General features: G+C 45.7%; 2 protein-coding genes across 4 annotated transcripts in view; one reads left to right on the forward strand and one right to left on the reverse strand.

The window, feature by feature from the left end:
• The window catches only part of lrig1 (leucine-rich repeats and immunoglobulin-like domains 1), a 44,881-nt gene extending 34,513 nt beyond the window's left edge, over nt 1-10,368 (forward strand). For both annotated transcript variants that reach the window (XM_008409562.2, XM_008409563.2), the window contains 9 exons: nt 362-433; nt 856-927; nt 1,447-1,610; nt 1,707-2,054; nt 2,987-3,268; nt 5,338-5,772; nt 5,851-5,985; nt 6,153-6,464; nt 7,562-10,368. In XM_008409562.2, coding sequence (XP_008407784.1) covers nt 362-433; nt 856-927; nt 1,447-1,610; nt 1,707-2,054; nt 2,987-3,268; nt 5,338-5,772; nt 5,851-5,985; nt 6,153-6,464; nt 7,562-7,764 — 2,023 coding nt within the window. In that variant the 3' untranslated portion in view covers nt 7,765-10,368. The remainder of the gene's footprint in view (nt 1-361; nt 434-855; nt 928-1,446; nt 1,611-1,706; nt 2,055-2,986; nt 3,269-5,337; nt 5,773-5,850; nt 5,986-6,152; nt 6,465-7,561) is intronic.
• Nucleotides 10,369-10,398: 30 nt separating this feature from the next.
• slc25a26 (solute carrier family 25 member 26) overlaps nt 10,399-14,505 on the reverse strand; it is a 67,957-nt gene continuing 63,850 nt past the window's right edge. The window contains exon 9 of one of the 2 annotated variants that reach the window (XM_008409560.2): nt 10,399-12,761. In XM_008409560.2, the coding sequence (XP_008407782.1) occupies nt 12,529-12,761 (233 nt within the window). In that variant the 3' untranslated portion in view covers nt 10,399-12,528. The remainder of the gene's footprint in view (nt 12,762-14,505) is intronic. The other variant, XM_008409561.2, reaches the window with a different exon arrangement.

The following is a 14,505-nucleotide window of genomic DNA, read 5'->3' on the forward strand; positions in this document are numbered from 1 at the left end:
AACTTTGCATTAAAAGTGTCATTATTTACCGAATGACACTTCATGACAGCTGTCATAAACATTCATAAAGACTTCTTTATGTTCATGACAGGTGTTATGTCATGTTTATGACAGTGTCATCATGTCAGTCTTATGCACACCCCTTCAAATAAAGTGTTACCAAGTTGTCTTTGAAAAGCAACCCATTTAATCTCGCTCACCCTTCCTCCTGTAAAGTCTTTACCAGTTCACATTTCCAGCATCCCCAATTCTTTTTCCTCTCATCAGACCCACCCTCACTAATTTTGTGTCTCTCTCTCTCTTCCCACCTCTTCTTCCCCTCCCTCCATCAATCGACTCCGTGCGTGTTCTGCGACGGCAGGACTCTGTTTGGAAACAAGATCAAATCGGTGGCCAAGAAAGCCTTCGCCGGCCTGGAGACCCTGGAACACCTGTGAGTACCCCACAGCAGAACGACTGGGCGTAAAGACCGGCAGAGGGAGGGCGGGGGAGCAGAGACTGCCTAAAAGTAGCTGGCAGAGGAGAGGTTGCAAGCAATTTAATAGGGCCTTTGTAAAAGGAGAAGACAGAGCGGCCAGCTGCCTCTGTCTCATTAGTCTAGCTCAATCTCTGCCTGGATGTTTTTTGTTGTTGTTTTTTTTTCACCTCCTTGCCTCGGCTCAAGCTATTGAGCATATGCTGAGCTCTGCTGTAAAAACAGAATCCCTATCAGACTTTTTCTTTTTTTTTTTTTTTTTAAAGGATTTTGTTAAACGAATGGCAGAGCTAACTTACATATGAAAAAGACCTCAATATTTCCATCTTAGCGTAAAACCGTCACACAGCTGATTTAGCCAATTTCTTCCGTATCGACAGGAACTTGGGTGACAACGCCATCCGTTCTATCCAGCCTGATGCGTTCAGCAAGATGAGGAACCTCAAAAGCCTGTGAGTGGCAGCATTTTTATTATTATTTTTTTTTTTTACACAATTTCATATTATATACAATTCACCCAAATTGAGCTTTTTTTTGCATGTTACAACAAAATTCATGATGTTTTATCGATATTTAATGATACACCAATGCAGGGCTTCCCCCATAAAACTAAATAAGCCTGGTGGTAGGGAAACTAGGGCTCATCCTGCAACTTTCCGTGTTTTTGAGTTAAAACTTGCATAAAGTTGAGAAGAAATTTGAAAATATCACTAGGTAATTGCGTGCTATTGGAAGACGTGACCAACAATACCTAAACACCAAATATAAAGTCTTAAAACCCCCTAAAATAAATAAAACAGCCAAAGCTTAGCAAGTAAAACCTGGTAGCCCGCCAGGCTTATAATACACTGTGGGAGACCCTGCCGATGGAAAGTCATGCACAGTTATGAAATGAAAGGAAAATGACAAGGTTTTCAAATGTTTGCGTAGATAATCTTGAAGGTGATTCAGTGTGTTTTGCTCTCTTCTAGTCTCATCCAGAGCAACAGTTTCCTCTGTGACTGCCAGCTCCAGTGGTTGCCCATCTGGCTGCACACCTATGGCCTGCAGGCGGGTGTAAACGCCACCTGTGCCCACCCAGTGAGCCTGCAGGGAACCAGCATATTCGAAGCGCCACAAAACAGCTTTGTGTGTGGTAAGTCAGGTTTTGCAAGCGTGCTGCTTTTTTGGTCATTCCCACATGCGGCCATATGTTTCCTGACCTGCTTTTTGCATGACCGCCTCTATCCAGACGACCTTCCCAAGCCTCAGATCACAGTCCAGCCGGAGAACATGGTGACGGTGCTCGGCAGCGACGTGCGTCTCACCTGCACGGCGGCGAGCAGCAGCTCCTCCCCCATGACGTTCGCCTGGCGCAAAGACCAGGAGCTGCTCCGCCACGGCGAGATGGAGAACTTTGCGCACGTGCGCACTCAGGGCGACAAGGCCGACACGCCGGCCGCCGCAGGAGGCGTGATGGAGTACACCACCATCCTGCACCTGCGGCGCGCCACCTTCGCCGACGAGGGCCGCTATCAGTGCATCATCACCAACCATTTTGGCTCCACCTACTCCAGCAAGGCTCAAGTTGTCGTCAACGGTACGTCGTCATTGCAGGATTGATCATAATTTCTAGAACACGGAAAAACTGTACAATACTTTTAGTCTTTGTTTGGTAAGCTTTCGCTCAAATTAATTGTCTCTTCCTTGGCCACCATCTACCCTAGCATGAACTTGCTAATCAATAAATTTGGCTGTATGTCAGTAGAAGGTTTCTGACCATCTTTCTGAAAATGGAGATTTACAGGCTTGTCGCACTAGTATTTATTTTTACCAGTTGTCTTTGTGTACAAACCAGAAATGCGCTGAACACGTACAGTAGCTTGTTTTTTTTCTGTCTGGTTAAAGGCAACCAAAACAATTGTGTGAGTCTGAAACACTATCGGGAGAAATGGCTCATGATCTTCTGCAACCGCTAAAATCTTTTAGCAGATTAGAGTTAATAATAAAAGTTATTCGTTCCAACTTTTAATGTGTTTTAAATGCAGAATTAACTTAATAAAATGAGCCACAGTCTCTATAGGGTAGAAGGTCGCTATGCTAGCTGGGCTAATCGTGCTCTTTTAGTATTTGTGGTTTAGTATTAAAGACACTTTAAAATGTTATCTCTGTCATCACTTGGTTGTAAAATAATCCTCTTTTACAATGACTGGTCTCATGTCGCCTCTGCTTCTTACATTAATAATTAATGACAGCTCCCCGGAGGAAGGCTAGACAGAAATATTTTGAATGCTGTTCTTATTACACTAATATACCATAAATCAGTGTTCTGCGCATTTCTAGTACACATATCTTGGAGAAAGACTGTTTCCTGTAGAATTTTGCTGAAAGATTTTGGGTACAAAGTAAAAGAACATCTGGAAAAAGAAGCGAATCGCTCGATAATCTTTAACATCTGCCATTAAATTCTGAAGTAGAAGTTCTTGCTCAGAGTAGAACTCGGAACAAAAACCTGCACTCCTGTCTCCACAGTCCTGCCGTCTTTCCTGAAGACTCCCCGGGACAGCACCATCCGCATGGGCCACACCGCCAGGCTGGAGTGCGCCGCCGGGGGCCACCCGGCGCCTCAGATCGCCTGGCAAAAAGATGGCGGCACGGACTTCCCCGCCGCCCGGGAGCGCCGGATGCACGTCATGCCCGACGACGACGTGTTCTTCATCACGGACGTGAAGCCCGAGGACATGGGCGTGTACAGCTGCACGGCCAAGAACACGGCGGGCACCGTGTCGGCCAACGCCACCCTCACCGTCCTGGGTAAGAGGTTCCCACGGCGACGTGTGGAAATATCCGGGGTGCTCGGTTGGGAATCGGTCAGAATGAGCAGCGTTTTTATTTTTCTTTTCTCGGCAGCTGCGGCCGTGCTGCGGGTCAGGGGGCAGAGGTCGCGGATAGGGGTCAGAGTGTGGACGGTGGAGGGGTGAAGGTGGGGGGTTCTCACAGAGGGGCGTTTGTTAGGCATTCCCACCCCCTTCTCTCCTCTCAGTGGGAGGGACTACCTCACTGCAGGCCTCACTGCTCCCAGTTTATTGGTTGTTTTACTCAGCAAACAAAACAGACTTCACTCCGGTGAGCAGCGCAGCACACACACAACATCTTTGTGTTTAGATGATCAATGCATCTGCTCCCTGAAGCAAAAAAAAAAAAGGAAAAAAAAACCCCCACTATTATTCTCAAACTTTTAGATTTAGGTTAGCGCCTTCTCTGCTAATCTACCCGGCAACGCAAAACACTGAATCAACAGAGCCTGTGTGCTGAATCTGTGATGTTTGGGTTGGTGCAGGGGGATGGTGGCTGCAGTCGAGGGGCCCCTGTCTGGAAAAGAGAGATGGGGGGGAGGAGAGGAGGGGGAGGCAAAGGAGAACTGGAACAGGGAAGTACGGGGAGGGGAGGACTAGAGGGGGGGGGGAAAAGAAAAGAGAGGAGAGGGGATTGATGGAGATGGAGAAAGTATAGATAGAAGAAAAATGGGGGAGGCTGAAGTGGGTTAAGTGAGATCTCTTAATCTGTGTGTCCCACCGTGAGGGGAAGTGTCGAGTCTGAGAGGCTGACCCTCTTACACACACACACACACGCACACACGCACACACACACACACACTGTCTCTCTTTCTCTTGCACCGAATTCAATGCAGTTCATTCTCCAGAATGCAAAAGTCGCTCAGCGACACACTGGCTGCATTGTTCCACAGAGGATTCTCCCGCAGAGGAAATCTTGTTAGCGTGTTGTGATAAAATGTTAACTGATGCCACAGTCAACGAGACGGAGGAGGACCGTTGTCGAATGAGACGGGGCTTTTTTCTGGGATCCTGCCACTATTCTACTGTAATAATATGGAGCAGAAAACTTATAATGTTAACCTGACTTTTAACAGTGCACAATCCTGGCCAGTGTTTTACTGGAAATGGTGGCGTTTGTTTAAATTAGCTGAGCTCCTGGCGTTGACCAGTAGTATTTAAGCAGACTTGGGGTTATTCTGGATCAGGAGTCTGCAAACTTTACAACCCTAAGAGCCATTTTACCCCCAGCGAAGCTACGGAAAACCTTGTTAGAGCTGCAAAAACGCTACATGGCCTTTTGAGAAAACTCAACTTTAGAGCTGTAAAGTAAACAAAATCTTGCAAAGAAAAAAAAAAGGATACATTTTAATTTACACAATGCTGATATAAATATAGCAAAACCAGATCTGGTTTGCCGATGATTAAGTTGGGATGCCAATTATTCAGTTTACTGACGATTATTAAGTTACACAGTGAAAAGTTGACAGGTTAAATATGAAAATATTTAACCTGTCAGAGAGAAAAATGTGGGGTAATTTTTCAAAATGTTATGCCACATTTGTTTTAAAAAAAAAATCATACACAAGTAAATAGGAAATTGAAATATGTTAGAACAACAACAAAAAGTGTTGTTCATACACTTATGAATGTCTCAGTTCCAAAAGAAAATATTAGAAAATAAAGTATCTGTGGTTGATGCTGGTACAGACTCCAACCTAATGACAGGAAAAATAGATGTGAGCAATTGTAGATGTTTACAGTCATTATTTATTCTTCACGATTTTTAGTTAAGTCAGCAAGAGTCACTGTGAAATGTCCAAAGGGCCACAAGTTGGAGTTTAAGTCAATGTTCCTGTAGCTGAGAGAATAAATGTGGATGCTTCCTCGGTTGCTTCCTAACTAATATCTTGTCATCTGTGACAGTGGCACCCTCAGCCAAGGAAACTTAAAATGAATCCTGCTGTGTTGAGTCGGATATAATTTGGTAACTGGAGAGAAAATAAACGCATCAAATTCCAACTCCTTTCCTCCTTTCTCGTTCTCCAGAGACTCCCCACTTGGCCCAGGAAATGGAGGACCGCAGCGTGGCGGTGGGCGACACGGTGGCGCTGCAGTGCAAGGCCCTTGGCAGTCCTCCCCCCCGCATCACCTGGCTGCGCGACGACCAGCCGCTGCGACCCTCCGACCGGCACTACTTCACCCCGGGCAACCAGTTGCTGGTCATCGGCGCCGCCTCGCCGGAGGACGCCGGACGCTACACCTGCCTCATGTCCAACACTCTGGGCACGGAGCGCGCCCACAGCCAGCTGGCGGTGACGCAGCGCAGAGGCGCGTGCGCGGAGCAGGGGGGCCTCAGCACGTTCACCATCGGCATCATCGTCATCGCCGTGGTGACGAGCATCGTGGTCACGTCGCTGGTGTGGGTCTGCATCATCTATCAGACGAGGAAGAAGAGCGAGGAGTGCAGCGTGACCAACACGGGTGAGTTCAGGACCGAGAACCAGAGAGAGGATCCTGATCTATTCCCCAGTTTCTAACGTCTCCGTTTCCTCGCTCCAGACGAGACGATCGTCCCTCCGGACGTCCCCAGCTACCTGTCGTCTCAGGGCACGCTGTCCGAGCGCCAGGACGTGTGCATCCGTGTGGAAGCCGTAGGTGGACCGCAGCCCAACGGGCACGTCGTGGACGCCTCAGGTACCCATCAGTCCGCCCAGCGCTGCCTTGCTTCTCCAAATATTTGTTCTGCCAGTAGCCTCCGGCCTCTCTGAAAGCCTGCTCAGAGTCGTAAATAACTCCCAACAGACACTCTTACCACGATTTACTGCCCTCAAATGATTTATCTCCCTCCTTCGCGGCTGCAGGTTTCGACGGAGCGGTGCTGTGCACAGACTGCATGGAGACCGGTAACAGCTACTCCAACGACGCCGACTACCTGACCCACGGATACGGCCTCGCTCGGAGCGGCGAGTACCAGCAGCAGCTGCAGCAGCAGCAGCAGCTGCTGGGGCCCCCGCGGTACTCTCAGTGTAACCCGGGGGAACCGAGGGACACGGGGTCACACGCATCCGCTCCGCTCTGCAACGGCACTCCCCGCGGAAACCGAAAGGACACGCAAGAATCCGCTTTGCCCAAAAATCACGACACGATAGAGAGGAGTCACGACGAGCGGAAAGGTTCGTGTGTAGACCTGGAATGTTTTTTTTTTTTTTTGTTCTCATTGCTTGGAGGAAAATCAAAAAAATCAAAAATGCCAACAGTAAGCCATAAATTTAGCTGAATTCCTGAAGCTTTACTCTCTCACAGGAATATCGCTTACATCAGGTGAGCTCACAGAGAGCTGAAGAGAAACTCAGGAGTCCTTGTCAATTTGCATCTGGTTGTGAGTTATTATTGCATGACCAGAGTCCCTCAGGACATGTGAGAGAGAGAAAGAAAAAAAAAAAAACGCTGAAATAAAAACCTCTCCGCGCCGCCAGACTCCTGCGGCTGCGTGTGCAGGCCTGCGCTGGGATTTAGCCGGGGAGTCATGTGATTGGAATTGGCTTTCGACTGCCGATTCTCACCTCCGCATGTCAGCGCAGCTCTGTGCTCACATTCCACTCCCTTAGTTTCCTGAAGCTGAATGATTGGTTTATGCACAAGTCCTGCCACAACCCATTTTAAGTATGTGGAAGAGACGACATACAATGCACTGCAGGAAATTTGTTGTCATTTTTAAAGAATCGCCATTTTATTTTGTATTGTAAAATGAAGAAAAACTTCAACTTTTTGTTTAAAGCATCAAAAAAAAAGGTGGATATACTTCCGTCTACGGTGTTTGGATATTTGGGGATGATGTATAGTTTCCAACCTGATGACTAGAATGACAGCAGCATCATCCTGCTGTGAAAATCTAATTCAGTTACTCCATAAAGAACTGTAAAACTTTTTTTTTTTTTTACTGTATTTAGTATTCAAAAACATATTTATCAAGTTTAGCCATTGCGGAAAGCCTAGAAAGCCACTAATGGCTTTGAAGCTTTAGATTAAAGCTTATTTATGTGTTAGAGTGGCCTAGTTAAAGTCCTGTCATCCTAAATCCAATTAAGAATTGGAACTGTGGCGTTTGCAGATGCTCTTGAGTTATTTAGTGGAGAAAAATTAAGCATCTCTACAAAATGTTAAGTTAATAGGCTAAACACAATTGCAAATGTATTTTTTCTACTTCCTGGTACCTTTGTCGATGTCGATGACGTGACGTTTTCCCTCCCGTGTGTCTTTGTCTCCGCAGGGGGCAGAGCGGGACACACGTTGGCGGGCCCGCCGTCGCAGGACGACTCCTTCCACGAGCCGGTGAAGCTGCCCGGCGGGATGAGCCGCCCGCGCACGGACACCGACTGCGAGCCTGAGCTCAGGCAGACTCTGCTGCCTAACGGACATGCCCTCAGAGCCTCTCAGAATGAGAGCGCCCCCCTGAGGAGAGCCAGCGACTAGCAGACACTGAATCAAGCCCCAAAATGTGGACTTTTTAAATAAAAAAAGGAAAAAAAAATATCTTTCTTTGCACTGGGAAATAAACTGCTACCTCACATCGAGGGGAACGATCCCGAGCCTCCCGGATCCGAGGACCGACACGGCGATTCCGGGGAGGACCAATAGGGAGAGAGTCCGGAGTTTGAAGATGGAGCTTGTGCGGGTGGCGTCCCGCCCGAGCGTATCGGCTGTACATAGTTTAAAACCTTCATTTGGGAGGTGACCGGTTTAAAGAAAGAACTCTAGCGCCAAAAAAAAAAGAAAAAGAAAATGTGACTTGCATTTGAAGCATGCAAAAACATAGGGAATCTTGTACAGTGTAATTATGTGCAGTAGGGGGGGAAAAAGAGAAATATACAGTGGGTCTTTTGACTGTACATAAGAGTTTTCTTATATATTATATAACTTTTTCAAAAGAGTGTTTGAATATATGTGCATGGCAAAGAAAGAAGTGATATTTTTATTGTTAGGGGAAAAAAAGAAAACAGCCTTTTTCAGCTTTTACCAACATCCAGCTGCAGTGCCTTATTGCATGATCAAAGATTCAACCTGTGATTTTTATTTTTTATTTAAAAAAACCAACATTTTTTTGAGAAAAATACAGGTGCACCCTTTATCGCAAACAAAACACTTGGTTGCACTTGACGGTACGTCTTTAGTTTTTTGGAGAGGAAAGTGCCACCAGCTGTGGCCTTACAGAAACACAACTCATGTACGTTGTTGCGGAATGAAGGAAGAGCTTTGATGTGAAACCGTTTCGGTACGTTTGTGGGGCAGTCAGTCAGCTCAAGCACTTTTTAAACTCTTCATAAACAGATCGTCTGTCAACAGGAGTACGGGGAACCTGCTCCGGGTGGAGCACGTTTTTCAGAGTCACCAGAACATGTGGCGTCAACCCGTTTGATGTCGTTATGCTACAGATTACCACAAAGCTGCTCTGAACCTCCTAGGATTAATGTGTCTCTTAGGATGGCTGAACTTAGTGACGTTGTGACAAATGTAATAAAACTTTGCCATCACCTGGAAGCCGCAAAAGCCAAAAATGACCCCGAATATAAATGGAGATGCACCGATCAGAGGCCAATGTCAAACAAATTCTGGCACCCTCTTCAGGGTTTCTGCACGTTTCACCAACTCAAATTTAAGAGTTTTTAAGACCATCATGAATAGAATTTAAGGCCTATCTATCCACAGAAACGTACCAACTTCATCCAACAGAGTGGTGATATATCTACTCTAACCTGTGATACGTGCAAAATAAAAAAAACAAGCTAGCTACCAAGGGTATGTTAGCAGTGAGCCATCGGTAGTTTTGACCGATCAACTGGATAGGACAGAAAAGTTAAGTGAGAAAAAGATGACAGAATATACAAAATAAAATAGCCCTCCCAACACCAAATTTTAAGTACCTGTGATTAATGCATTAAAACCCAACTTACTTTTTTAAAAACTACTTTAAGAAATCTTGAGTCCTTAATTTTAGATACCATGAATTTAAGACATTTTAAGATTGAGCAGACACCCTGTTTTTACACCTTTATAAAAAGTTTTTAAAAAAAGTCTTACTCTTCTGTCAGCATCAACTTCCACACCAAGGAGTGTTGCCAGCGCAAAACCTTCAATTTTCTCAAAAGCTGACAGTGCGCCTTATAGTGTGGAAAATACGGTAATCGGGAAAGCAAAGGCAATTTTGAGATATCAGCTAATATGAATATCGGCCGATTCCAGTCCCCAGCTGAAGTATCGGTGCATCTCTAATCGACACACGGGAGGCGGCGTCTTTCCCTTTATTTCCTATGGAGCCTACGTAGTGAAGCAACAGTCGCTTAAATTTCGAGCTTGTAGACAAAGACAGCCACAAAAATATTCTTTTTTTTTTTTTTTTCCCCCACAATTTTTCAGTTTTTGTCGCTGTCGACTCTGCCGCGTCCCGGGTGCTGGGTTCACCCCGCAGCCCTGTACATCGAGCCCATAAGGCACATTCACAAAGAAAGCTTACAATCGTGCTTTGGTCACGAATTTGGCTTCGTTTTATGATGTTACTGCTGTAATCTTCCACAACACCCGCTGTTGTAGCAAAAAGGCCAGTACTCCACCCGCCTCCACCACTGCACTTCAGATATACGTCACGTCTTGAGGGTAACGCTGTGAACCGTTGGGAAGCCCGGGAAAATGCGCTCCAACCGAACTAGGATTAATGCGTTCAGGCACCCTCCACCTTCTCCCACAGTCCCTGAACACACCGGGCCACGTTCAGTCGGAGCAGTTTCATTGGGTTTCAGTACCAGAGGTAAGGCGGAGGACATCGTCCTCCTGTTACACCTACCAGAGGTGACTTTACCTCCGAGACCACTCAGAGATTTCCCCCCCTCCCCTCCCCCACCCTAAAGGGACGATAGACAGACAGAGAGAGAGCGCGTGAGGTGCATTTCATGTTCTGAGACTAATTTATTGAAGCAAAGCGTCTGTACCAATGTCAAAGCTAAAAAAATAATAATAAAAAAAACAACAGTGAAGTGTCTAACATGGCATTGAAGTGTCTAATAAAATCACATTTTGCTATGATGACCGGTGTCGTGCCTGTTTTTTTTTTTCTGTGTTTTTTTCCCCCCTCACTGGTGCAACAAACCCACGGAGCAGATGTTTCGAGCCGAATTAGCGTTTGGCGTCCTCGTCTCCTCCCTCCTGTCGCGGTGCTTATGGAGAAGTCATCAGTTCAAATGAAGCGTTCGCTGCGACATGAAACAAAGCTGAACCTCCAGCAGGAATCTCTCCTGGCTCCTCGCAGCTCCAAAGACAGCAGGCTTCTTTTTTTTTTTCTTTTTTTTTTTATTGTACCCCCTTCCAGCCGCGGCCTGTTGGAAGTATCAGCTTTTGACTGGAGGCTGACTTCAGGCTCAGGATGCGCATTCCAGATGGATGATTGTCATCAGGTGATTGACAGGCTCCAGGCTGTGGCCTCCACCAATCACACGGCGGCTACTGTTGCTCAGCAGCACAGTGACAGTCTGACTTGTCTTTGAAGTCATTTCTGTTTTCTCACCGATACGTGACGGACAAAAAAAAAAAACTACGGCGCCAATACCAAAATGTCTCCCTGCATTTAAACGTGCCCACGCTCATTCTTCCCATCTGACACACAGGACACATTTATCGCTCTTATAAAATGCTTATATCTATCTTTCTTGTGAAGATGCAACTAAATTTTAACATACAGTTGAAACCTAAAGTTTACATAGACGATTCCCCCCCCTAAACACCCCAAGTCTCAAGTTAAATCAGTTTCAGATCAGTTAGAATGATCAAAAATGATTTCCATTTACTGAATGATAAACATAAAATCTTTTTTCTTATTCTGAAATAAAACAAGAAGATTGATCTGATTTAACTTCGTAGTAAGGTGGGGGTAAAAAAAAAAGTCTGGTTTCAACTGTATACACACAAAACCTGGAAAATCTCCCCCTTTGTTCTTCATTTTAAACCTTCTGCACGTCTTCTTGTCACTTTTGCGGGGAGTAAGGTAGAAAGCAGACGCTCTGCTGTAATAAGAGATCAAACGCAGAGATGAAATGCGCATGCAAGTTGCGGATCCCAGCAGCTGATGTCTCAGAAACCTTTGCAAACCGAATCAAAGCCATATGCCTGGCTCAGGCCGCAAGTAGGAAAATATTCAGGAATTTCTTTTTGTGACCAGCTTGGAACCCAGACACATTTCTCACTGCAGCAGCGTATTAGGAATCTAAAATGCCACATCAATGCAGCAATATGACATTGTGGGAAAGTATTTGCCCCCCTTAACGGTTTCAGATTGTCAAACTAATATTAGCAAAGATAATATGACTGAGGACAAAAACACAGACAGGCCCATCTGTCTGTGACTGGTCAATCTTTTTGATTAACAAATCAAAAGAATTACTTAAATAGGCCAGCATGAAGTAGGCCAAAGGACTTTAAAAAAGCAAAACATCACGATCTGATCTGCAAAAAATTAGAGAACATCGGCAGGGTCGGATTTACAAGGATGTACAAAGATGCTAGAGCCAGTTCCGGTGCCCTAATTCGCTAAGCAAATATTCATTTACTAACGCAACTTACCGTACATCATGCACAACAGCAGGTACAAACTGATGCATTCTGGGTTGAACTCATGATCTAGTCAAGCTACAGTCGATTTCTTGCTAAAATTTGATGCTGGATGCTAATACCAAAAAAAATATGTTTAAAACAGACTTTCAGAGGACATCCTACTTTTTCCACCCTCTAAAGTTCCTACCATGTTTTCCACATAGCTAAGGAAAGAGACACAATAAAGTCTTGACAGGTAAGACCTGAAGCTGTAATGAAGAATCTAGTGTGGAGCAGCCGAGCCTGCAGATCAACCCCACAGGCTTGCTAATTCAACAAAGTGCTCTATTGTTGGTGGCGTCTCAGGGGGAAACATACGGCTCCCGTAGGTGGGATGAGGTCAGCTTTGCTCTAGTTGGAATGTAACAACAGTGACATATCGCTGCGTCTCCCGGGTGGGTCTTTTACGCAGGTGACTGAGCCTAACAGAGAGAAGAAAATATGGATAAAACATTAAACAAACGGACATTAAACGTTGTAGCACCGGAGTCTAGAGGGTGACGGGAAAATCACAAGAAGTATAAAAGAGAGTCTTTAATTCCAAAATCCATTCCAAAATTACAGGAGCGGGTCGTAAATATCGCTCGAGTCTTTTCCACGTTATCCACCAGGAATGCAGCATCCTGGGTAATGTAGTCGGCTCCGAATCCTCAGGGCACCGAGGCTGGCAGCGTTCCCCAGGCTGCAGGGCGACACCGAGGGTCTGCTGTAGGGGGGTGAGTGCCCCGAAGCCCCGCTATAGCAAAGTGTGGCGGACCTTTTCGTACGCTCCCAGGAAGATGAAGCCTCCCACGCTGATGAAGGCCATCCTCGGAACGCTGCCTGCAAACAGCCTGCGGGAACACACGGAAATCACAGGATGTCACCTTCTCTGGAGAAATGTCAAGAAATGGACACAGCTGTAGCTCTTGCTCTTTATTCCCATAAGAACCTCTTAACACAGGGGTGTCAAAGTCATTTTCGTTTTTGGCCAAATCAAGATCATTTCTGATCTTAAAAGGGCCCGTTGTGCCAGAACGCATTGATAAAACCTGATCAAAAACCGGTAAAATACCAATGAGGTACAGAAACAGGGTTGAACATCTTTTCAGTCAGTCCAGGATTTCATGTTTGTGGGACTAATTTGGAAATATTTGTGATATTTGCACGTATTTATGACGGCAAATGCGACTTTTCATAACTCGCTGTACATATAATGGACTATCATCTGACATCAATTAAGACTGAGGCAGCTGCTTAGCACAAGTAAGAAGGCATTTGACAATTTTTGAGAAAAATTTGCAATAAACATTGCAAAAAAATTGATAGCACCAAAAGAGTGTGGTGGATTTGAAGATTTTGCACGAATTTCCAAGTGCTCTAACATTTGTTCTCTTTTTCCTCATTTGTTTATCTGCTGCGACGTTTTTAACTGCATTTACTTTTCGAATCTGTTCGACGCAAGCGAAATGTTTTTAAGAGATGCGGCGATCGGAATCGACCTGGTGATACGGATTTTAGTCGATTCCGATTTCTCTTTAAAACAGGAACTGGATGAGCGGAGCTCAAAATGAGATTTCAAGCTCACTGAGAGCGCTCGCTTGTTATCTTTATCAGGAGCGGAGGCGACGTCACACTGTGTGAGCGACATCAAGAAGCTTATCGAAACAATACCACAGAAAACGTGGCATTTCAAAGCTGACGGTGTCCAATTAAATATTAGTGTGCATCATTTTTGGGGGGGGCGTTTAACAAGTCTGAGTCAGACGACATGCTTATGCTTTCATAGAAATCGGCATATAATCCTGACACAAAGTTAATGAACAGTTGTTAAAGATGAGCAAACAGCGCCAAATTAAACATATATGCAAAAGCAGTCCCACAAAATACGTTCCAGCTTAGCTTCTAGCAGACAGTTTTAGCATCTCATGTTTAGCTTCAACATTTGACAGAACCGGACTAATTTATGGCTTTCTGGTGTTCAGGTGCTGGGAAATGGTCAGGCATAAAGCTTCAGGGTTTTTTTTTTCGTCTTTTTTTCTTTCTTTTTTTTTAAGGTCTGACTTGGGGGCCCAACGAGTCGCTGTTGACGTTATGGAGGTCAGAGGATGTTACGGGCCATGAGAGAGCGCCCATATCCCAAGAACCGAGCCTCCCACTCTCCTCCTGACACACACAGCTGCTTTTGGAATTAGGCTTCAAACCTTTGTTCCTCGTTGGAGCTCTCATCCCTCTAGTTTTTTTCTTTTCCCCCCCCTTTCCTCTCACTTTCTCTGTGCTTGACCGACGGCCAGATGACATCCACACATGTCGGTGTGCTGTCCATGCATCCGACGCCCTTCCTCACCCCCAACCCTTCCCCAAGCTGGCTCACTTATTCGGGATTTCTCCTCTGCTTCTCGTTTTTGCTGCGTCATCCACCTCTTCGACACATGCTCGTGTTGTCTCTTCCCTTTTTTTTTTTGCCCTCCCTCCTCTTCTCTCCGTCTTTCCCTTGCCGAGCATTTGCCTACCGACACCTTCTGTCTGCCAATACGCCCCCGCGCTCACATGGTCTGGCCCCGGCCCGGGCCAGATGTTACGGTTGAAGGCTGCCTC

Source organism: Poecilia reticulata, linkage group LG5 (genome assembly GCF_000633615.1).
Source record: "Poecilia reticulata strain Guanapo linkage group LG5, Guppy_female_1.0+MT, whole genome shotgun sequence".
Lineage (NCBI taxonomy): Eukaryota > Metazoa > Chordata > Actinopteri > Cyprinodontiformes > Poeciliidae > Poecilia > Poecilia reticulata.